Source organism: Dromiciops gliroides, chromosome 1 (assembly GCF_019393635.1).
Source record: "Dromiciops gliroides isolate mDroGli1 chromosome 1, mDroGli1.pri, whole genome shotgun sequence".
NCBI classification, from domain to species: domain Eukaryota; kingdom Metazoa; phylum Chordata; class Mammalia; order Microbiotheria; family Microbiotheriidae; genus Dromiciops; species Dromiciops gliroides.
In genome coordinates, this window is record NC_057861.1 from 692,309,816 (window position 1) to 692,333,995 (window position 24,180).

The following is a 24,180-nucleotide window of genomic DNA, read 5'->3' on the forward strand; positions in this document are numbered from 1 at the left end:
AACATTTAACAACTACTAAGCAACTTGACTTTCTTATATTAACTATTTACATCACTCTAAATTATTACCATACACATATTACCCAATTCCTCCATATGCATATATTCCTCTTTTTTAAAACAATTCCCCTAACTTCCCTTCTCAAATCCCTTTAGTCTTCCATCGCATAACCCCCACCCCCACCCCTGCTCCAGCTTCAACATACCCCTAATGGAAAATCTGCATTACCCTCTGTCACTGAATAAACAGATCCGAAGCCAGGATAGAATATATCAATGTAAAAAAAAAGGAAGGGAAAGGAAAGAAAGGAAAGGAAAGGGGGGAAAAGAAGGGTAAAAGGGAAAGACAAGCCTCCTGCCCTTTAGAAGGATTGGATTTACAGTGCGCCAAAATCTCCCTCCTAGTCAATTTCCCAGTGCAAGTTCACAGCAGGATCTGTCTGGCAGGTAAAGAGTTAAAGGCATCATCACAGCCATTAGAGGGAAAAGTTGAAGCGATGCAAGCACAGCGGAGTCCTACAGCCCTCCCCTTTTGCCCACTCCCCACTCCTCAGGCTGGTTTAGTGTTTAGGGAGAGCAGTGATCACGCAGTCCTGAACAGCAAGCTGACGTTGGATGAGCTGCCAGGTATCTGAAAACAGTCAAGGAAGGGAGCCGAGATCCACTTTTCACCGTTTCTACTCTGGATCTGGACTTACAGCTTCACAGCGTCCAAGTCAGCCCATTTTTTTTTCCTTCTGTGCTTCTCAATACCCTTCCCCAAAGACAATCCACCCGCTGAGTAGGAGCAGAATGCTTTCAGTGTCGCATCCAGGGAGACAACGCAGAGCATTTTTATAGATTTGCACGGATTTCGTCCAGGGCATTTTGGTGTCAGTTAACCTGATGTGACTTTTCTTTTCAGTTTTGGAATAATGGGGATCTTTTGGGCTTATGTTGGATTCATTTTCTTTTCTGTTTTATATATACAGCAAGGACTTTCTTCTCAAGGTAAGTCGATATTGGCTGTGTGCGCGCGAGTGTTCCCTACATAGAAAGTGAGACTGAAAAATCACTGAATGATTAAATATAGTCAGAGTTCCCCAACAAACATTCCATGGGTTTGGGAAGTGTGGATAGAGTTTTGTTTAGGGGCTTCGTTATTTTAAGTTAAATTGAAAACCTACTGAATTCTAAAGAAAACCTGGTTTTCTTGCCAGGATGTGTGTTACTGAGAAAGCATAAGTAAACTGTGCTGATCTGCTATCTGTGTACATGCATTAGGTATCAGTCATGCGTACAAAATAATTTCAAACATTCACCAGTTTGGCAATGGGTTCACTAAAACACTACTTGTAGGAGAACATTTTAGCCAGAATGCATTTTGAAGCCCCTTCCGCATGTTTCCCTGGTTTTGCCATTATTCTCCATAGGTTTTTTTTTTTAACCCATCCTATTTGTATGTGTATCTGACAAAAGACCAATTCTTTTGAAGATCCAATAAGAGGTGCTACTTGCATTACAAGCAGCCTTGCTCTGCAGGAAAGAAAAGCCAGTTGTTTGGAACTTTGAGGGCTGCAGTGATCATTTCAGCACTGTGGACAGATCACAAGCCACTGCTGAGTTGATTACTGCATCGCCTCTGCAAATCCAAGTAGTATTCCAAGACTGCCTTTATGAGAGAGAGAGAGAGAGAGAGAGAGAGAGAGAGAGAGAGAGAGAGAGAGAGAGAGAGAGAGAGAGAGAGACTTTCATTTATTATTGAGAAGCTACTATTTGGATATGTTACTTCATGTTTTAAATTAAAATAGAGATCTGTAGAAGCCATTTTTTTTAACAGGGGTGGGGGATAGTAAATTGATGAAAAATAACTTGTAATGGTGCCATCACTTAAAAAGTGAGCCCAGGAAGGACCCCTTCTTCTATAATTGTATAATCTGTCCTGCACCTCTGTTCCTGCCTCACATACATCCAAATCTTATGAAGATGACCTTTAGGGAATAAGATTGAAAGAACTGTTAGGAAGGAAGTAACTGCCTTTCATAAATTCTTCCTTGGGTTTGGGATAAACAACTATCTGATGAATTCTGTTTGCAACTAAGTTATGACTACTATTCTCTGTTAAATGTGTGCCTTTAGGCTAAAGGAAGTGTTCTTTGTGAGTTACCTAAATGTCAGGTGTTCAGATTACCACAGAGTACTTGGCAAGTATAGAGCCAAGAAAAAGGCATAAAATAATCTTGATGACTAGAAAAAAAAGGGGACAACGAAATCACCACAGTCAAAAAACACCAGCAATTATGTTCTGAGCTAGTTCTTAGATGCTGGAATAATGCCAAATAAAAAGCTGGAGACAAAAATGAAGGCTAATTTGAAGAGGAAGGTACTTACTAGGCTTGTCAGAACCAGTGTAACTTGGTTCACTAAAAGGAACAGCAGATGCATGTAATGCACTGTAAGGAAGGGAAAATAGCTATCCTTTATTTATGTGACTGAAATGTGAATCTTGATACATAATGATAAACCCTCTTTAAAACATTAAAGATGTGTAGTATGTACTTCGGTTAGGAGATAGTCCAGAATGATTCACAAGCTACACTTTCACCTCCAGAATGCAATAATGCATCAACTAAGCTGATTTTTTAAATTGCTCTGCACTGAATCCCTCATGAGTTTTGTGAAATACTGCATTCCACTGAAAGGATCCTTGGATTTAATTATAAGCAACTTGGCCAGCCCAAGGGAATGATTGGTAAGCTAGTTAGCTTTCCCATTATTTGGTCATAAGAAGAATAAAGTGATATGAGCATGTTACGGGAAATGGTATAAAAGTCAGAAGGGAACTGAGAGAGAAAGCAAAAGAAAGGTAAACATGATAAAGGTCATTTTTTTTAAGAAGGTGAGTGAGAAGAAATGTGAAAGTAAGAATAATAAAAGGAATAAAATTCAAATCATATCTTTTTTTCCAGCAAAATTTACTGAGTTTCCTCGAAATGTTACAGCAACTGAGGGGCAGAATGTGGAAATGTCATGTGCTTTCCAGAGTGGTTCTGCCTCAGTTTACCTGGAGATCCAGTGGTGGTTTTTGCGGGCAGCCGAGGATCAGGACACTGGAGCAGAGGTGACAGGGACTCAGGTATATTCCAACCCAGCCACAGGCTTTCCCTCTTTATCCCCTTCCCATCTCCTACAAGAAACCAGTCACAGAAAGCGAGGTCTAAAGCTCTAGGGAGTGTCGTGGAACAATTGCATGCCTGGCTCTTTCAGAGCTTGGTTGTAGCTTAAGCCACAAGCAATATCTACATTAAGGAATAACTGGTATTACATAGACCACTATTTAAAAGGACTTCTCCCTAGGTCACATCAGATTTAAGAATCTTTCTTCCATTAACGGGAGTTTAATGGCAGTTCACCAGTTCGTAAGAAAAACAGCATTGGGTCTTACAACAAAATATGATTATTTCAATGATTATATAGCTGTTTTATATATGCCATGCCACTCCTAAGATAAAGTAGGAGAGAGAGAGAGAGAGAGAGAGAGAGAGAGAGAGAGAGAGAGAGAGAAGATAGTTTGTCACAGTCACAGTATCAACTCAGCTGAAGATCTAGGATTTACAAAATAGCATTCCTGTGCAGACACCTTTAAATGGGCCAGTACTGGAATAAAAGATTAAGAAGGGGAACTGTGTAAGAACTAATTGCCGCTAATGATTTAGCCTGGAGGGGAAAAAATTCTTGCTGGACTCTATCCCTTATGTCACTGAACCTTTGCACATCACTTCTCCAAAAGAAGAAACTGGTGGGTTGTTTTTTGGTTTTGTTTTTGTTTTTTAAATCTGGCTGTCCTGTAAGTGGACTCGCTTGGTTTCCTTTAAGAAAAAAATGTAAATGTTGTAAAATAAATGAATAAAAAGCTTTATCTGCAAAGCAGAAATCCCTGTTTTCCAGAAGGGGAAAAATGGAGTTCTGCCTATAGGTGGCACACTTAGCATGCGAGTGAGCTTCTGGCTTTAGTGAGCTTTTCCAGCAATACTCTAAAACACAAGGCTCAGTCACGCCTTTTTAAAGCAATGTTATCTTTCTCCAACAGGTGGAGCTCTTACCAGAAAGAGACCTAGATAATGATGGGACAAAAATCAGTGTAAGTATGTTCAAGAATGTTAGAAAGGAGAGATAAAACTACCCCCCAACCCATTTGCATCATTTAACTTTAGCATTGCCACTTATTAGCCTCTAGCTAATACTAGTCTATGGTTTACTTATGAATATCATTTGATTATGAATTTCTTTATTTTTTAATTTTAATTTAAAAAAATGTTTTTGAATAAAGTAGGGGAATAGAATTAAACAATGTTAGACAAAAAACTGTAAGCACTTTTTATTTTCAGTTTTCCCTACAGAATGCATATTGTCTGATTCATACATGAAACAATTCAAATAATGATATGTAAATAATAAAATAATAACTTTTAATTTATAGGTTTTTAAGTACCTTCTATCACAAACCATCCAGGAATAAAAGAAATTTAGGACAACAATTTTGCCTTTTAATATTGCTGATACCAGTCTGCATAGTAACTTGTTTTGGTCATTTTAAACTATGAATGAAAATAACTTCCTTTCCCAGCAAATTAAAAATAAAGGTGAAAAAAATTATTGAGTAGTAGAAAATATCTCAGTGGGATTTTAATAATTGATGATAAATATTAAGTTTAAATTACATTGATAATTCAAAAAGTACTTGAATTATAGAATATCATTATGGCTTAAACAATTACTATATAGGAACAGGAGTTTTCTGGGTCCAGGATATAAAAATGATGTACAAAAATACCTTAGGATGTATATATTTTCTGAAAGCAACATCAATTTTAAGCTTCATGAACTTATGTTGAAATATGAGGCTCTTTATTTGAGGTTTTTAAAACTGATGAAGATTGTCATTTTAAAGATATATGGGCCCTTTATGTTATATATTCCCTGAATTTTTATTAGTATGTTGTTTTTGTAAAAACAACAGCAATGATCTTTATGTCTTCAAGGGCATAACTGTATATTAATTAGGGAGTGATAAAATTAGTTTGATTTGGAATTGAGCTAATTCAAACTTTTGTTAATGCTTTTAAAAAATTCATATAACTTTTTTTATACAGAAATGTCAAGATACTTCTAATTATTATTTTCTGTTATAGATAGTGAATTTTATATAAAATGTTTATGATCCTGCTGTGAGAATTTAAGTGAAAAATCACTTTCCCCAGGTGTGGTTATCTAAATTACAAAAAATAAAATAAACACATTGAATTTCTTTAATTTTAAAACATTTAATACACATTTTATTATTATGCTATGTGCAGAGCACTATGCCTAGGTATTTGGTGCTATTAAGGCATCCTTCACTCTCATCCACATAATCAGTCTTTGCAATCAAGCAGCTTACATTTTCCTGAGAGTAATAATATCTCCCAAGATAAGCAAATCCATAAAAAATTGAAAAGGGGGAAACATTAAGGAACTAGAAAAAAAGGAAATTATTTTATTACGACATGACAGCTAAACCAAGCCTTAGAAGAAGCAAAAATTTTTAAGAGGGGAAAAAAATTAAAAAGTGTGAAGGGAATACATTCCAAGCACATAAAAGAATGTCTATCTTAGAAAATAAGGCAGTTTAGGGGCAGCTACGTGGCACAGTGGATAAAACACTGGCCCTGGTTTCAGAAGTACCTGAGTTCAAATCTGACATCAGACACTTGACACTTTCTAGCTGTGTGACCATGGGCAAGTCACTTAACCTTCATTACCCCATAAAGAAAAAAGAAAAAAGAAAAAAAATTTAAAAAAAGAAAGGAAGAAAATAAGTCAGCTTGATGTGAATGTAAGGTAGAGTGTATAAAGTTGGGTAATCATATAACTCTGAAAAGGAAAGTGGAACCAGATTGTGAAGGACTTTAAAAGCTGGAAGGAAATTCTCTCTCTCTCTCTCTCTCTCTCTCTCTCTCTCTCTCTCTCTCTCTCTCTATCTCTCTCTCTCTCTCTCTCTCTCTATCTATCTATCTATTTCTGTCTCTATATACTAGAGATAGTAGTGAGCAACCATAGTTTTTCATCATGGAAATGTGGGAAGATAGTATCTTAAGAAAGATAACCTGAAAACTATGCAAAGGGTTGTTTAGAGAAAATAGAGAGACAGCAAGGAAACCAATCAGCAGAATATAACTACTGAGTATATAAACTAGGCTAGTGGCTATGTTAGTAGAATGATATGGTCAAATGTCAGATGTATCATTTAAGTAGAATTGAAAAGACTTGACAAATGATTTCATATGGGTATGTTGAGGGAATTGGAAAAGTAAAAAAAAAAATTGTGATCAAAGTAAACAATTTAAGCCATAAAGAACAGTTTTCTATATAAATGATGATGATACAGAATTAGAAGCCTCAGTTTCTCTTTCCAAATCCATCAAACATTTCATTACTATTAGATATAACAATTGTTACTGACATGAATAAAAATTCAAGTTATATATGCAGCTAGTATGTTCAATCATCCTGACTTTGTTTCTATATCTGTAACTCAAAACTTAGTGACTCATAAAATATGTACCTTGTAACTTTCCCACACTTAAACATTTATGGCATTATAGACAAAATTGTGGAATTGGCATCAGGAAAATGAATTCAAATCCATCCTCTGACACTAATTTTATGACTATGGACAAGTCACTTCCCTTACAGGAGCAGCAGTTTCTACCTTTGTCAAATGGGATATATAAAACCTGTAGTATTCACCTTGCAGGGTTGTTTTAAAGTTAAGTGCTTTGCAAACTTTTAAAATGTTAGTTATACTTGTTATAAATTAGTTAGGTATTACTACACTACATACCAAAGATTATAAATTAGTTAGATATTACTATACTGTATCCAAAGATAATTTATGAAAACAAAGATCCAGATAATTTAATAGAGATCACTAGGATTAAGAGGAGACTTGGGTTGTAGGGTCAATTCTGCTACTGACCAATGGTATGATTTCAGAAAATTCAATGAAATATTTTGAATTTTAGTTTCTATCATTGCAAAACTATTATAATGGTTACCTGGCTATCTTACTGGTTAGTTCTAGGGATCCAATAGGGTATATATTAAACTTTAAAGGTCCCAAATGCCTAAACAATTGTTAAGAATTATGGTTATTTAAAAAAAAGAACTATGGTTATTGTTTACACATAAGGGTACAGATAAAAATTTACAAAGGTCTTGATTTATAATTTCATCTTTTTAGAGAACTGCCCAGTGTGGAAACTCCATCCATAAATTCAAATTTATTGTTTTTATAACCTCGACTAGTATATATCAGAAACATAATTTAAACCCAGGTATTGCTGACTATAGATCTGAGCTTCGACCAAATATATACATGTACACACATACATATGTATATGCATATACATGTATATCATATACACATTCTTATGTACCATATATATTTAAGCTTAAAGAGCTTTAGTTTCCTCTACTCAAATCCTGTGATACACACACACACAGAAATACATATATATACATATAAATGTGTGTGTATATATATATATATATATATATATATATACATACTCATAGAAACATACACACAACTGTATGATCTGGACTTGTAATTTCCTGTAATTTCATTGGTATGAAGAGGAACTCTCATTGAGGAAATACTTTCTACCACTGCACAACAGTACTTTCTCTGTACCTTACAGTGTCAGAAATTTGCCTGGGGGCTGTGAGCAATTAAATGACTTGCCCAGAGTTACATAGCCAATTTGTGTCAAAAGCAGGTCATGAAAATATATGGCAGCCAATCTTAGAATCATATGATTGGCTCTAGTCAAGTTTATAAAACCATTCATCCTTATCATTGAATGCTATTATGGACATTGTATTTTACTTGAATCAAGCTCACAAAACAAATGCCTTTCTCAATAGAAAAGACTATATCCAAACAATACACAAATTACATGAATGAGATACCTAAGTGGCATAGTGTATAGAGTGATGGACTTGGAGAGTAGAAGACTTGAGTTTGAATCCCATTCCAAATACTTATGAGCTGTGTAACCCTGAACATGTCACTTGTAAGCTCTGTCAGACTCAGTTTATATATATATATATATATATATATATATATATATATATATATATATATATATATATATATATATATATATATGTATGTGTGTGTGTGTGTATGTGTGTGTGTGTGTGTATATATAAAAGTGCATAGTAATAGTGCCTACTTCACAGAATTGTTGTGAGGATCAAATGAAATATCATGGAAAGTGCTTTGCAAGCATTTAATTTCAACTAGTAGTTATTTCATTTAGGACATATTCCAAGAACTTTGGTCGTACTTGCACTTTGAATTTTTTTTTCTTTCCACCTTATCAGAGTTACAGTTGCTCAAATCTGTCCATAATCTCTCATCCAGCTCTTCCTTTGGTCTAGTAAAATGTCTATTTGAAATTGCATGGTATACTGGAATGATCTATGAACTCAGAATAAACTGACACTTCTTTGACCTCATATGATGGTTAGTTCTGGGAAGTGTATTATGATTGTCAGTTTATGCTGAGAGACTATGGACAGACATAAACAATTGTAACTGGTCAACAATTAGATAATAATAGGAGCAGATACTTTAATTTTAGAACTAGATATCATCTGACTAACAAGCTGGAGATAAATAGTTTGAATTAGAAATGTATGACCCTTATGCATATCTAATATTGGCATATTATTCCTAGTTATCAAAGTGCATTGAAAAATTTAGGATTTTGAATATAATTTTTGAATTACATGAGGGGATGAAAAAGAGAATCTACTTTTAACAAAATTGCTTGAAAATTAAAGTTCTCTGACCCTATGTCCCCAAGTCTTTTTTTTTCCATTTTCCATGTAAGCACATATAGTTTTGACAAAAATTTAAACAATTTTACATAACAATGTTTTTTTTTTCCTCTGAAAATTTTATAGACAGTAAAAGTACAAGGGAATGACATCTCCCACAAGCTTCAGATTTCCAAAGTAAGGAAAAAGGATGAAGGCTTATATGAGTGCCGGGTGACAGATGCCAACTATGGAGATCTTCAAGAATACAAGGCCCAAGCCTATCTTAAAGTCAATGCAAACAGCCACTCTCGGAGAATGCAGGCCTTTGAAGCCTCTCCCATGTGGTTACAAGACATGAAACCCAGAAAGAATATCTCTGCAGCTGTTCCCAGTAGCATCCATAATTCTGCTAATCAGCGAATGCGTTCCACCTCCAGCCCTCAAGCTGCAGCCAAAATCCCCAAACAAAGTCCACAATCAGGTATGATAAAAAGCATTTTGAGCCTTTCCTTTTACCAATGAAAAACTCTCAACCTGAGGATAAACCAGACATAATTATTCAGCCGAGGAAAGTATGGACAGATTGATGTCCAATGTTTTAGGGGAAATAGTTTAATTTGAACAAATAATAAGATACATGTCCTAGGCATCAGGAGGGGCTTTACAGAGGATACAGATTAGCCACTGTAGTCACTGACATTGCTTCATTTTAAGAGTGAATAAAAGTGGACTCTTTTTTTTTTTTGTATTTTCACATGTTCTCAAAATAATAAATGATGAAGTTTGGGTGATACCATAAATGCATGTTCATTTTTTATAAAAAAGTTTCCCTATTCTTAAAAGTCTATTCATACTTAAAAATTCACATCAATTAAAAAGAAAAAAATATATGTATAAATAACATGTATGTTTTCAGTGCCATTTACATCTAAACAATGATCTTCCTCTGAGGGCTTTTGATTATTAAATGGACATTTCTCTGCATGTGCAGGAGATGGATATATTAATGGAAGGAAATGAAGGAAGGAAAGGGAAGAAAGTACAAAAGACAGAGAAAAAGAAAAGAAAAAAGTTGCCAACAGTGGGTATGGAATGTTGATTTGGAATTATAGTTTAATGTTCTCTTAAATCCATTGTGCAAGTTAAAGCTTCCCTGAATAGCATACTTTTGTTCTATCACTTCAATCAATGAAAAATTATTGAGGTGTTAGCCTTAGCATGATGACAGTAATGAATTTCTCTTTGTGATAATCCACAATTTAGCACATCTCCTTCATTGTTAAAATATCCATAAGCCAACTTTGTAACTTATTCAGAGAACAAAAAATGATAGAATTCTATGTTCTTTGCTTCTTTATACATTTTGATAGGCAAAATTATCTAAGCATAATTCCTATAAGCATTGACATAGAAATATACATTGAAAACATTTCAAAGTCCTTCGAAGCTCTTACACCTAAAGATTGAACATTTTCTAAATTTTTCTTTTGAAATAAATAAATAAATAAGTGAAAGATCCAGATTTCATCAGTGGGGTACTACTCTATTGATGTGGTTGACAACCACTCTACCCTTCTCTTGACAGCTTTTTTGATTAGTTTTAGCTAAGAAAAAAACAAACAAACAACCAGTGGCCAATCTTCTCATGAATAGTCTAGAAGGCAAAAAATAAATGTATTATCACATGCCCATATACAAAGACTTCAAAGTTTAATAACACCTAGCAAGGCTTAAATTCCACTGTCATAGCCTTCAGAAAGTTTGGAGGACATTTATGCCATGATGAAACAACACCTGCTTTTTAATACCCCATTGTTATTGGTTAATATCTACTACCACCAAGACACAATTACCTCACCTCTTCATTGCTGTAATAATTATAAACCTTAAATCTATTTTTGGACCATCTAAAGTGAGTGAAGACCATATTGAACATGACAAAAACATTAGCCTGAAAAGATAGCTGGAATAAACATGTAAGGTATTTGGTAACTCAGTTCACTCACTGAAAATCAACATTGCCTAACCATGGATCATTATGCATCTTCTCTTATGCTATATGAATTAATGATATGAATATAATTCCCAGAACATATAGCTGCTGTTTGCCAACATTATGCAATTCACCTTTATCTTTTGGAACAATGGACTTTTCCTTTCTGTCATCAAATGAGATATACTAGTATTCTCAAATCTTCATTTAAAGATCTAGTATATTGGAGGAAGATAATTAATATCAAAATATAAAAATTAGGCAATAATTCTACATCAGAATAGTCATATCAATCTTTGTAATATATATATATATACATATTTGCATTCATATATAAACATACATGCAAAGTTATATGTTAAAATAACTTTTCATAAATCAAATATAGGTAATAAAATCTGATCAGATCAACTAGTTTTGATGAAAAGTATTCCCCCCAAAAAAGAAAAGTATTCCCAAATATAATTCTGAATTCATGCATATTTACTCCACATTATTCTTTTTCTTTGCAATAAAATTAGAAATTCTAATACATTCAAGTCTAAAATTAAATATTCAAGATAGATGATAAAAGATAATTTCTCTAAAAAAACCCTACATTATACTATCCATATACTAAAAAATTAACAGCAAAAGATAGTATACATTTGCATAGCTTTAGTGAAGAGATTCTTTGAGAAGACAAGATGACAATTGATATAATTTTCAACCAAAATTTTCCAAAATGTTATTTTCCTTTTTTTGCAATTTAATGGAAGCTCTGTCATGACAATTGTGTGAAAACAAGGTTTTTTGTTACCAAATTTGAAAGGTAAATCAAAGCATTATTTTTCTTTATTTAAAAAGAAAATTTATTTTCCAAAATGACTAAGATAACAAATATTGTTCTATTTTAACATACATCCATTAATTTCTTTTCCAAACGTCTAATAAAAACCAATATTTCAAGTTCCCACTTCAACATATGAAACTTCCTAAAGGCAAGCAATAGAGATGGAAGACTGGTATTTTGCCTGGCTTTATGTAACTTCGTTAACACATTGCTTATTTGACATAATAAGCCAAATGTTTATCTCCAACTTAGGCAGTCACAGAATTAAGTACTCAAATTTGTTAACACTGAGCATATAATAAAATCTTACTTAGGTCTTTCACTTTCAGTACATAGTGTATTAGGTATGTACAGCAATGCTATATTTTTCTAGAGGTAAGAGGCCAAAGTCTCCAGGTTTGAACACTTGTGAGAGTGGAAAGTTTTTCCTTCTTTAATAAAACAAAGAAACAGCATAGTTGATCCTTTCTATAATTGAAAAGAGTTGAGACAATAATATTTTAAATATATCTTAAGAATAAATCAGAACAATGACATAGATTATTAAAATTGCCTTTAGAGATTTTAAATAATCTAAGGGAAATCTGATAAATTAAATATATAAATAGCCCCATATAAGATTTTACTGTTTACTCAATTTCAAACATATCAAAATGGAAATCGTTTATCTCAAGTCCTACTGCAAAAATTTCTAAATCTTCTGGCTCCAATGGCAGTGATCTTTCAAGTATTACTTGCTAAATCCATTATTCCATTCAGTATTCACAGTAGCCCCTGTGAAGCAGGTAAGGGAAATACTATTATGCCCATTTTACAGATGAAAATCTTGAACCTTAGGAAAGATATGTGACATGCTCAAAATCCTGTGACAAGCAATAAAATCAAGATTGGACCATACTTGCTGGGTAGGGCATGTACTTTTAAAATCAAGTATTTTTCTTAATATTACCTTAGGGAGAAAGAGTATCATTGTAGGACCACTTAGAGTTGTTGTGGCTATAAGTAGCAAAAAAGAGAAATAATCCATAATAATTCAAAAGTTATTTTAATTTTATCTTCATTAACATGGGAACAGTCTTTGGATTAGAAAGGACAGGAAAAAAAGGGTGATGAGTATGGATTCAACTTTTTTAAAAAGCAATCAATCGGGGCAGCTAGATGGCGCAGTGGATAGAGCACCAGCCCTGGATTCAGGAGTACCTGAGTTCAAATCCAACCTCAGACATTTAACACTTACTAGCTGTGTGACCTTGGGCAAGTCACTTAACCCCAATTGTCTCACCAAAAATAATTTAAAAAAAGCAATCAATCAATTAGACAGCAACAGTTCACTTAGTTTCCCCCAGTGAGTCATCACCAAGGTCAAGCAGTTTCCCAAGGTAGTGAAAGACTTGGCAGGTGTGATTGCTGGGCCAGTATTAGTTATTTTTGAGAGTCTGTGCAAAATGGGACTAGTGCCACAAGACCACTGAAGAGCACATTTTGTTCTAAGTTTCAAAAAAATAGAAAACTGTGATGAATCTGCAAATTATAGACCAGTGAGTTTGACAGATTTATGGCAAATTCTGAAATGTTCTAAAGAAACAGTTGGGAAACATCTACTAAAAGAATTGATTATGCAAGTTACCATGACTTCATCAAAAATAAAAATAACTTCATTTTCTTTTTTCTGGGATGGGGGAGAAAAATTAGTAGAATGATAGATCAGTGAAAAGGTAAAGATAAATTTTATAAAGATTTCAGCAAAACATTTGAAAGTATTATATATAGTCTGTGGAAAGATTAAAAAAATGATGGCTAGAACAATATTATAGCTGAATTCATATTGTTTTTTAGAATTGTCAATAAGACTAGATCAATCTCACAAAATGACAGAAGAGACTTCCAAGACAATATGGACCCTCCATACCTATAAAAAATGTCTCCATAAAATGTTTCTATAACCTTCCAACATGGTTATCCAACTATTATTTGATGACCTTTAGTGACTGTGACTCTACTACCACCCAAAACAGTATAATTCTAGTTTGGAGGGAAATATACATTGAATTAGGGATCTGTCTTAATCCTTGTGCTGATTAAATGTTTTTAATAGATTAATTGGGAAAACACATAGATGGATCTTACAATAATAAGAGCATGTGTAGATTGGAGATGACGTCAAAATTCATGTAGTTCGCTCCCCTCATTCTTGAGATGAAACTGAGGCTAGGGAAGTTAGGTAACTTTCCTGAATCTACATTGGTTGCAAGTGTCAGAGATTTAATTTCAAATCACATTCTCTGACTCAACATGGTATGCTTATTGACTTTGTAAAACTAGGTAACATGTTGGAGACAGAATCTTAATGCAAAAATAACTGGATAAAATGAGCGTGCAAATCAAATAAAGTAGAATTTGTTCTGGGACAATGAGGGACAAAGTGACTTGCCCAGGGTCACACAGCTGGTAAGTGTCAAGTGCCTGGAGCCGGATTTGAACTCAGGTCCTCCTGAATCCAGGGCTGATGCTTTATCCACTGCACCACCCAACTGCCCCTAAAGTAGAATTTAATAGAAATTAATGAAAAGTCATGTTCTTAGGTGGAAAATTAACTTTAGTAATATTAGATGCTATAGAATGACAAGAAAATAGATTACATAGGGGAAAGAGAAGTTCTTGGGATTTTAGTGGACTTCAAGATGGGTATGAGTCTATCATCAAAATGTTCAAAAAACATACAAACATCAGCTCAAATAAGAGAATTCTAGAATTCTGATTTTGATAATATCTTATTGTATTCTATTATCTTTCAGGTTATATTTGAGTATTGTGTTAAGTTATAGGTGTCATATTTTAGGAGGATCATTAAAAGTTTGAAATTAGAGGATGTTTTAAGGAGTTAAACATACTACTTATAGATCACTTTAAGGAAATTATACTGGAAAAGTGAAGATTTTGAACAGATTTAATATCTGATGTTGTACATGTAAAAGTCTTTGTGAATAGAATTGCATTTGTTCTTTTTACCCTCAGATAGCAGAACTAGCAGAAATGGGCAGAATTTCAGTGAATCAGATTTAATCTTCCTCTGTACATGTATGGTGTGTGTGTGTTAGGGAATAACTTTGTCATAAAGCTGCAAAAGTTGAAGGGAAGAGAAAGTAGTTAATTGTTCTACCTTTATGATCTTCAAGTAAAGTTTGGATGACACTTCACTAGGAAATTACAGGAAAGATTGAAAGATTCTTGGGCAGACTGCATCAGATTGTTTTGGAGGTCTTTTCTAACTCTAAAGTTTTGTTGTTTTGTCATTCTGTGGTTAGTTGTTTTCACTAATCTTGAGAAGTGATTTATGCTGATCCACTCATGCCTCTGACCTGGTAACCTTTGTGAAAATTGATAAACATCTGGGAGACAGCTGGCTGAGGTTGAGGCTATAGTTATTTTTTAGGCTGTGATGTTTGTGACCACAAACAATATGGCTCTGGGGATGGGTGACAGCTGCTGATGTGGCCAACATCCAGGAGCTCAACGTTCTATCTCTGCTACCAAGGGGTTTGGCAGTTTTATGGTGACTGTCATAAATGCCATGAATGATTTTATAGAAGAATTAAGAAAAAAAAGTGTGTGTGGGGGGGGGTTGAACTTTTTTTACATTTATTGAACCTGGTTTGCATGGCACTGTGTTAAACACCAAGAAGAGTGAAATCTACAATAACTAATAGGAAATAAAAAATTATAAGTGTCAATTCAGATAAAGTAAATTTAATTTTTAGTGTTCAGGGGAAATATCAGAGAAGACTTCATTTAAAAAGTCATACAAAAGCTTGGCTTCATAGCAAAGGTTAATGATATCAGGGGGCAGAAATTGTTATGTTGAGTGGTAATTCCAGTCATAAGGTTCTGCACAAATAAGGACACAGTGAAAGAAAAAGAAATATGTTTTGGGGAAGCTGAGAAGTACAAAGGTAAAAAGTTTTGCCTTGATGTCAGGCAAAACCTTCTAAAAATAAAAACCTTACAAATAAAGAATGGACTGCCTCAGGAAATAGTCAATTTATTTTCCTTAGAAATCTTCAAATAAAATCTGGATGATAATTTGTCATTCATTTCAGGGAGGGCATTCTTGTTCAGCTATGGGGGGGGGGAACTTTTGGCTACTGAAATCCATTGAAATATGAAAGTCATTGGTTTTGTGACAATAATTAATCCAGATTGACTAAAATAGAGTCTACAAGTGGGAATAGTATTTAAAAAGAATGGAAAGGTAGGTAGGAATTCAATGGCCATAGGATCATAGACTTGGAGTTTGAAAGTAACTTAGAGATACCATCAAGACTAACTTCTCCTTTTGTCAACTGAATCCAAGAGAGGTTATATGATTTGTTCATGGATACTCAGGTCTTCCAATCTCCAAGCACAGCATGGTTTTGTGTCACCTAAATGCCTACAAGAGACCCAGAATTTAATTTGTAGGAAATGGATAGGTATGAAATAGTTTTGAGCAGGTGGTGACATTTGTAGATATAGATGATTAATCTGGAAGCTTCATGATGGTTAGAATGGAAAGAGGGTAGAGATAGGGGAAAGTAATGTGCTCACATTTGCTTGCCAAATTAGAAAGGGGAAGAATAAATATGCAAGTCTCATTTTGTCATCACTGCTCATGACCTCATTTGTTGTTTTCTTGACAAGGGTATCAGAGTGGTTTTGCATTTCCTTCTCTAGCTAACTTTACAGTTGAGGAACTGAGGCTAATAGAGTTAAGTGTCTTTCCCAGGCTCACACAGCTAGTGACTGAGATGATATTCAAATTCATGGAAAAGAGTCTTCCTGATGCCGGGCCTAGCACTCTATCTACTGTACCACATAGCTGTCCTACATATATGCCTGTATGGTATCTATTTTATACATTTCTACTCTAGAAAAAAATTAGCCAATGTGTAAAGTTCTTCAAGTTCTCTATTTCATAAAAGGGAAGAAAAACATTACCAATGTATTGCATTAAAGCAATATGAAAATAATATGAGCAATCTAGATTTAGTAATCTAGCTATAATAAGAAAATTAAAACTATGCTGAAAAATTTAAGTTTACTTTATGTATTGATTAGATATTGGATAGCCCAAATCTAAAGCTGTTTTTCCTTGTGCAAATAATTAATTTTGTCTGCTTTTATAGTCTAAGTTCATTGAATTATCACCAAAATAGTTCTTATTGCAGTACATTGTAAATGAAGTCTGTGGCTATGGATAATTGGTCAATGGCAATTATTTGGATAATTTGGGCTGGAAAATCTGAACAAGTAATACTTGGCCTGAATTATTCAGAGTGACTGTACTTGATAAAAGTCACCAGAAAATTCCATCCACTTAATTTATGAAGTCATTTGTTGTCTTAACCTTCAATATCCACTGTCTTAATCTGCAATATCCAGTCAGATTTTACATTTTACTCATTTAACAGGTCATCCAACTCTTGTACAGACAACCTCCAGGTATATAAACAATAATAATGATAGATGGAGATTTTGAATTGCAGAATGGATTCTTTGGAACCAAATGATTTCATTATATCTATATAGAAATTACATTGGACTGCAGCATGCAAGGCTAGCATTTTAACCTCATATAATCTTTCATATACATGTTTACTCCTAGAGAAAGTTTACAAATCATAGGATTATAGATTTAAAAGTAAAATGCAGCATAAAGGCCACCTAATTAAACCTTTTCCCATTGCTACTGTGGAACCTGAGGTGCAAAGAGATAGTTGAAAGAGAAAATAATTGAGACACTGTTAGACTTTTTTTATGTAGTCTTAGCCCAACCTCCTAGGTTATCTAGAACAAGTTTAAAATGAAGATGAGAGGTCCCATTTCCACCATACTACTAGTAGTACCAGCACCATCACTCAGATTTAGTATGGGGTACTTAGTAGCAGTATTTTATTGGGGATGAAAGGAATACAGGAGATATTTGTTAATCATGCATCACTACTGAGCCTGACCCAAGTGGGACAATAAAAGGCAAGGGGGAAAGAATGGTAAATAGCTATCTAGAGAGCCCAAAATTTACCATAATAATTTTTTGAAGATTGAGTTTTTTTAGCACTTTCTTTTCCTTATTCAGTGAGCAAATATTTTCCCTGCATGTTAATGTTACACTAATGGTAATTCACTGCCAAAAGTGATCACTGAATCATATTAACAAGATGAGATAAAATCCTAAGGTTGTTATTGTTGTTTCTGATGCATTTCTTGTGTGCATGCATGCGTGTGTTCCAGAGAAAGAGAGAGAGAGAGAGAGAGAGAGAGAGAGAGAGAGAGAGAGAGAGAGAGAGAGAGAGAAGTGAGAAGCAGGAAAAAGGGAGAGAAATTGTATTTTCTTGTTTGAATAATCAAAGCAGATAAGAGGTCAATATTACCCAGTGGAGCTATTTGACTTTTAATCAATTTAAGTTTTCAAGAATTAGCTGCATTTTTCTCTATAACAAGAAAACCAACAACAGAGCATTATGTTTTAACATCTCATAAGCACTGTTAGCAAAATGGCACTACTGTAATTCAGTGACAAAATATCTTTAATAATTGTTAATTTTTAGAATACATTAAACAAAAAATATCTAACAGAACCATTTCCTCCCTTATATCATGACTATCATTTTCCAGGAAAATTCAACTGAAAGATAGCTTCATATCTTCATTTATATATGTCAAATATATTTTAGTATTCAAAATAACTAAAAAATAAATATTAATATACTTTATAGAATAGTTCATAAGAAAACATGAAAAAATAAAATATGTTTAGTTAATTTAATGAATGTTCTTCCTCATTTCCAGTATACTAACTAAATTCCCAGGGCAGATATATAGGTCAATACTTTGGTTTGGAATTTCTATCAAGATATTAAAGCATCTATTGACTAAGTTTTCTTAAAAAGTAGCACATTGGCTCCTCAAGCTTACCATATTGAATAGATTTAGTGCAAATTGAAGAGGAAAAAAAATAACTGAGTTACTTGATGATGAATAGAAATAAAAATATATTTACTTACTTCATTTGGATACATAGTGTTCATAACCACTACATGTTTTTTAATAGAAAATCTTAAAGAAGAACTAGCACTAGATATGGGGTTGCAGTACTTAGGTTCAAATCCTATCACAGTCACTTATTATCATTTGATGTTGGATAATTTAGTCCCCTTTTTGACCTCAGTTTCACCTCTATAAAATAATATCATTAAACATGGTGGCCTCTAAGATCACTCCAGCTCAAGATACCTGATCCTAGGAAATTCTAATATGATATTATCTCTTTAAGAAACAAATAAAAAAAATAGTCCTTTCAGAGAATATTCAGTTTTATGAGTTGACAATGAGTTCATCAGAAAGGGAAATTTACACAGATAAATGTCCAGTTATATAATTCTCAATGAAGAGATGAAGCTTACAAGGTAACTCAGCAGCAAATGGAAGCAATTACAAAGCAATTAGTATACTGTTTATGTCATTTTATTCAAAATGCACAAATTTGAGTAATATCGTGGCCTATTCACAGAGAGATGGAAAAAAGCAGAAATGGCTCTGTCTTTTAGAGTAAAGCAAAGTGAAAATTTTTAAAAAATATTGTAAATAAGAATTATGTTTGAGTAAAGACACATTTTAAATAAATATCTTAGAGAACAGCTAAATGGCATAAGCAATGATGTGCTAAAATTTTAATTAGTGAGACCTGAGTTCAAGTTATATCTTAGAGCTGTGTGGACCTGGGAAAGTCACTTAACCTCTCTAAGCCTCAGTTTCCTCTCCTGAAAATGGGGATAATAATAGAAACTACCTCATACAAGGATCAACTGAGATAAAATAACAAATTTAAAGACTTTACAAACATTAATTTATATATAAATATATACATATGTATGTATATACATATGCTGGCTATTTGTGTTATTGTTAAAGGATTTTTGCCAGAATTTAGACTCTTCCCTGCATAAAAAAACAAATGTTATATAGGCTAACTTCTTCCCAGCTAGTCTATTACCATATATAAACCATTGCTAATTGAACGTATCAGTGCATAAGGTATGAATAATAAATTGGTTCCAAGAACTAATTGATGAAGTTCCTTCTTAAAGTTTGAGAGCATAAGTAGTCCATGCTTTTTCATGCTATGATACTCTTACATGTATTGCCATAAATCTACCAAAGGGACTCTGGAATATATAGGGGTCTTACTTGAAGTATTTTGAAATTTCATGAATATAAACCTAATACATATTCTGCTCACTTATTATTATCTCCATTTCCAATGGTACCTACAATGACAGATTTTATGGTGCTTCATGTATGCAAATTTGGGGGCATCTAGGTGGCACAATGGATAAAGCACCAGCCCTGGATTCAGGAGTACCTGAATTCAAATCTAGCCTCAGACACTTGACACTTACTAGCTGTGTGACCCTGGGCAAGTCACTTAACCCTCATTGCCCCACCAAAACCAAAACCAACAAACAAAAAAGAACATATATGCAGATTTGTCAAAATTATCAAAGAAACATTTGGACACTTTAGACTTGTAGTCAAAGTTCTTATACAAGGAAATCAGTTGTTCCTTGTTTGTTGAAGAAGCTTTTTTTTTTAACATTTAGATAATACGTAGTAATCAAATTTGTCATCACATAACTTTGTCCATACAGCAACAGACATTTTTGCAAAGATTACAAAATAAAATGCGCTTACAAATTCTAATTGATCTAAAATTCCACAAGAGCATGTGCAGGTGTGAATGACTGCTTTATTTAGATTTTAGTTTGAAATAATGGACTCATGAGCTTGGTAAGCATGACATCTCTGTTGGCTTCTTTATGCTTGTAATTTACATTAGAAGGTAATTTATAATATATAAAATGTAGGGATTCTCATCTGCCCTATCCCAGTATAATAAATACCAAATTTAAAGTTGCTGTATCTGAGGGTTAATAGTAGAAAATAGAATTACTTTATGCTTCAAAAGCATTTTGTAGCTAGAGAAAAATATTACATGCTTTCAGAATACTCTCCAATATTGAGAACTATGTTTAATTTTATGGTTACACTAAAATGTATACAATAAACATATGCATTTTACTTTAATTAAACTTTTCAGTCTCAAAAATATAGTCTTCTTCTAATGATGCTTTAAAAACAAACACAAAAGTGACTTCTGCATGTCTTTTCTTTTGCCACATTGCCATATCAGTGACAATTCTAATAAATAGCAGCATGTGAATTACTTGGGGGCAATGCAAATTTTGACGTACATAATAAACCTCACAATTTAAAAAATTTTAAAAATCTTTTACTATGAAATGTGCCCTCCTCTTTTAACTTCAATCACTTTTTTATTTGGTATTCAGTTCACTGGACTTTGAAACATTCTATAATTCATCATAAAATCACCTATCACTTCACACTTTAAGTGTTATTTTCCACAAAATTTTGCTGTGTTCATGTGCATCTTTTTATACATTTTAACTATCCCTGATGTGTGATATGATATAAGGTCATGTTGCATTATTTCTTCTCCTTTGGGAAAATATTCTCCTTCTAGAAAAATTCTCCTCTTTCTATATCAATATATTTATGACAATTCAATGGTCCCTCAAGTCTTCCAAGTCCATTGAAATTAAATCTCCAAAATATATTTAGGATGTATATTTAACACTATGAGTAAAATGACCAGATTTTACATGTTCATCTGAACTTTTGACAGCAATAATCTTGAATGATAAAATGAGCAAAAATTACCCATAAGAAAACTGCAGTAATACTTTCTTTTTTTTTTCCTGTCATGATCATAACAAATGTTTTCAATATAACAGTGGTTAACAGCCTTAATAAAAATATTCTTCTCATTGTCCTTCCCATTTCAAGATGTCTTAGAAAAAGGTTTCTTAATCTTTTTGTGTCATGGACACTTTTGGTTATGTTCATTGACCACTTTACAATATTATATTTTTAATCCTAATTAAAGAAATACTAAATTTTATTAGAATTTAATGATAACTAAAATATTTTGTTCTCATCCAGGTTTGTGGGCTCTCTACCTTTGGGTTCCATGGACAACCCAGGTTGAGAATGCCCACTGTAAAAAAAAAATCAGTATTTTTTTTCAAATGCTAAGTCCCTTTCAAAAGTTTTTCTTGCTTTCTAAGATTTACCAAGGTGTTTTGTAGCAAGTGTTTACCACTTCTTGAAATTATTTTTTATATGTGACTAAATATTTCATTATGCTTAAGAAAAACATCCCCATATACTTTAGACATGAATAAACCTTGAAACACTTGACTTTTTCAAACTAATGGTAATGGTAATATCTCTAACACTCATTAAAATATACTCTTTAAGAGCTCCAAGTTCTTCACCTGTCCTGAGAGTAATATTCATTTTTAAAATACACAATATTAAAAACAAAAGAGAGAGCCATCAGATTCAGTTATATAGCATGAAATCCATGACTCAGCTGACAGAGACATAATGAAAAGTGGGGAAAAGTTCTCAATCTAAATTGATTTGGTTAGTGCTATATATTTTGAGGCAATTTAATGTCAGTAGAAGTTCACACATATACCCATTACTGTCACAAAATTATTTCAAAATTATTATTTTTCCCAAGTAAGTGTCATATTAATATCTTATTTTGTTGGTGATGAGTGAGGAAGAGGAGAGTCTGGATACCTGATTTTCTCTAATTGGAGAACTCATAGTATGGAAATTCCCTCCCTAGATAGAGATTGACACCTCCCCCATAATTTAAAATCTTAAAGACTTGTTTACAGAGCTGAGAGCTTAAGTGACTTGCCAATGGACAGAAATGATGTATATGTTAGATGTAATACCCCCAAAGTCTTCCTTACTCCAAGCCCTACTCTATATCCATCATGCCATGTTATCTCTCAGCTTATGAAAATAATATGTATATTCACAGCATATTTATCCAAGAATTGAGAGTTAAATACTTTGTTATTGCCTTTTTTAATTGCTCTCCATCTCCAGAAATCAAGTGGACATGAGCTTGCTTAAAACTTTCTTACAACCCCTTTCTGTTTGTTACAAAACTCAGTAGCTGTAAAGATACTTAAGTTTAGTTCAGATGTAGAACTTGGAATAATTTAACATATATGAACAGAGAAAAATTCATTGATATTTGCAGGCTTTCAAATAAAATTTAGGAAGCATTCTGATAAATACATATAGTTTGAAAGGAAGAGTTTGAGGGCTGGGAAAGGTGATGATGATATTGAAACTAAACTGACAATGGTCTTCAATATGTCAAACCAATAGATTCCATATTACACTAACATAGTATGTAGATAGATGAATATTGAAGCAGTGTATGTGTGTATATTTACACATATGTATATATATATATATGTATACACACATATTTATTTATAACAGAAATTTCAAATACCATTGCTTGTTACTATGAAATGCAGTGAAATTAATTCAATAGTTTTTTTTCTTTTCTTTCTTTCATTTTTCTTTCAAAGACTGTTATTTGTTAAAGTTTAGATTAAATCAGATTTGATTAGATTATTAATTAAATGCTTATCTTATGTCAGACTGTGTTTAGCACTGGGAATACAAATCAAGCAAAAAGAAAGTCTCTCATCAAGGAGCTTGCATTCTAACAAGGGAAGACAAAACAAAAAAATCCCAAAAGGAGGAAAAATTGTAGGGAGGATAAGGAACTAAGTTAAGTAAAAATTTGGCGGGGTAAATAAATTAAAAAATTTGGTGGGGCAGCTAGGTGGTGCAGTGGATAAAGCACCGGCCCTGGATTCAGGAGGACCTGAGTTCAAATCTGGCCTTAGACACTTGACACTTACTAGCTGTGTGACCCTGAGCAAGTCACTTAACCCTCCTTGCTCCACCCAAAAAAATAGAGGGAAAACTATTTTAAAATTACTCAGTCTTGTCTAAATATTTACTTTTAAATTACTACAGATCATTATCTGGAATGGGAAATTATTTACTTAGTTTTATCTCACTTTACTTACCATTCTTCTCTAGAAACTACTCCAGCCTTCTTAGAGATCAATGATTTAAGATTGCTGTCTATGTTGTAAGGAATGCTGGGTAAAGAGTCTACGATGTAGGAGAACATGCTGAGAAGATAGCTAGGAACTCTTTGAAAAGATTTATTAATTCCATTGAATGAATTTCAGCCCAACAATTGTTTTTTCCAACATTCTTCCCTCCAATTTTAAGGAGTGAAAAGAAAATTTTCACTAAGTGGTTTATCATATAAACCTATAGTTTGACATTTTCATGCCAATTAATTGAAGTAGTTTAAATTCATTTTACATGGGGGCAAATGAAGGACCAGAGAATTAATTATTTATTTGCCAAGTTACACAGGTGGTTCATTCAGAATAAAAGTTTAATAATCTGCCTCAAATACATACACATGTATATGTAAACAAATAAATACATATTTATATGTGTAAATTTATACATATGTATATGTGTGTATG

At 33.2% G+C, this 24,180-nt stretch overlaps 1 protein-coding gene across 3 annotated transcripts in view; it reads left to right on the top strand.

Moving 5' to 3' along the window:
- The first annotated feature begins 386 nt into the window (after positions 1-386).
- Positions 387-24,180, top strand: part of VSTM2A (V-set and transmembrane domain containing 2A) — a 37,891-nt gene continuing 14,097 nt past the window's right edge. The window contains exons 1-4 of one of the 3 annotated variants that reach the window (XM_044003883.1): positions 387-989; positions 2,948-3,114; positions 4,069-4,119; positions 8,994-9,330. In XM_044003883.1, coding sequence (XP_043859818.1) covers positions 914-989; positions 2,948-3,114; positions 4,069-4,119; positions 8,994-9,330 — 631 coding nt within the window. In that variant the 5' untranslated portion in view covers positions 387-913. The remainder of the gene's footprint in view (positions 990-2,947; positions 3,115-4,068; positions 4,120-8,993; positions 9,331-24,180) is intronic. The other 2 variants (XM_044003875.1, XM_044003866.1) reach the window with 2 other exon arrangements.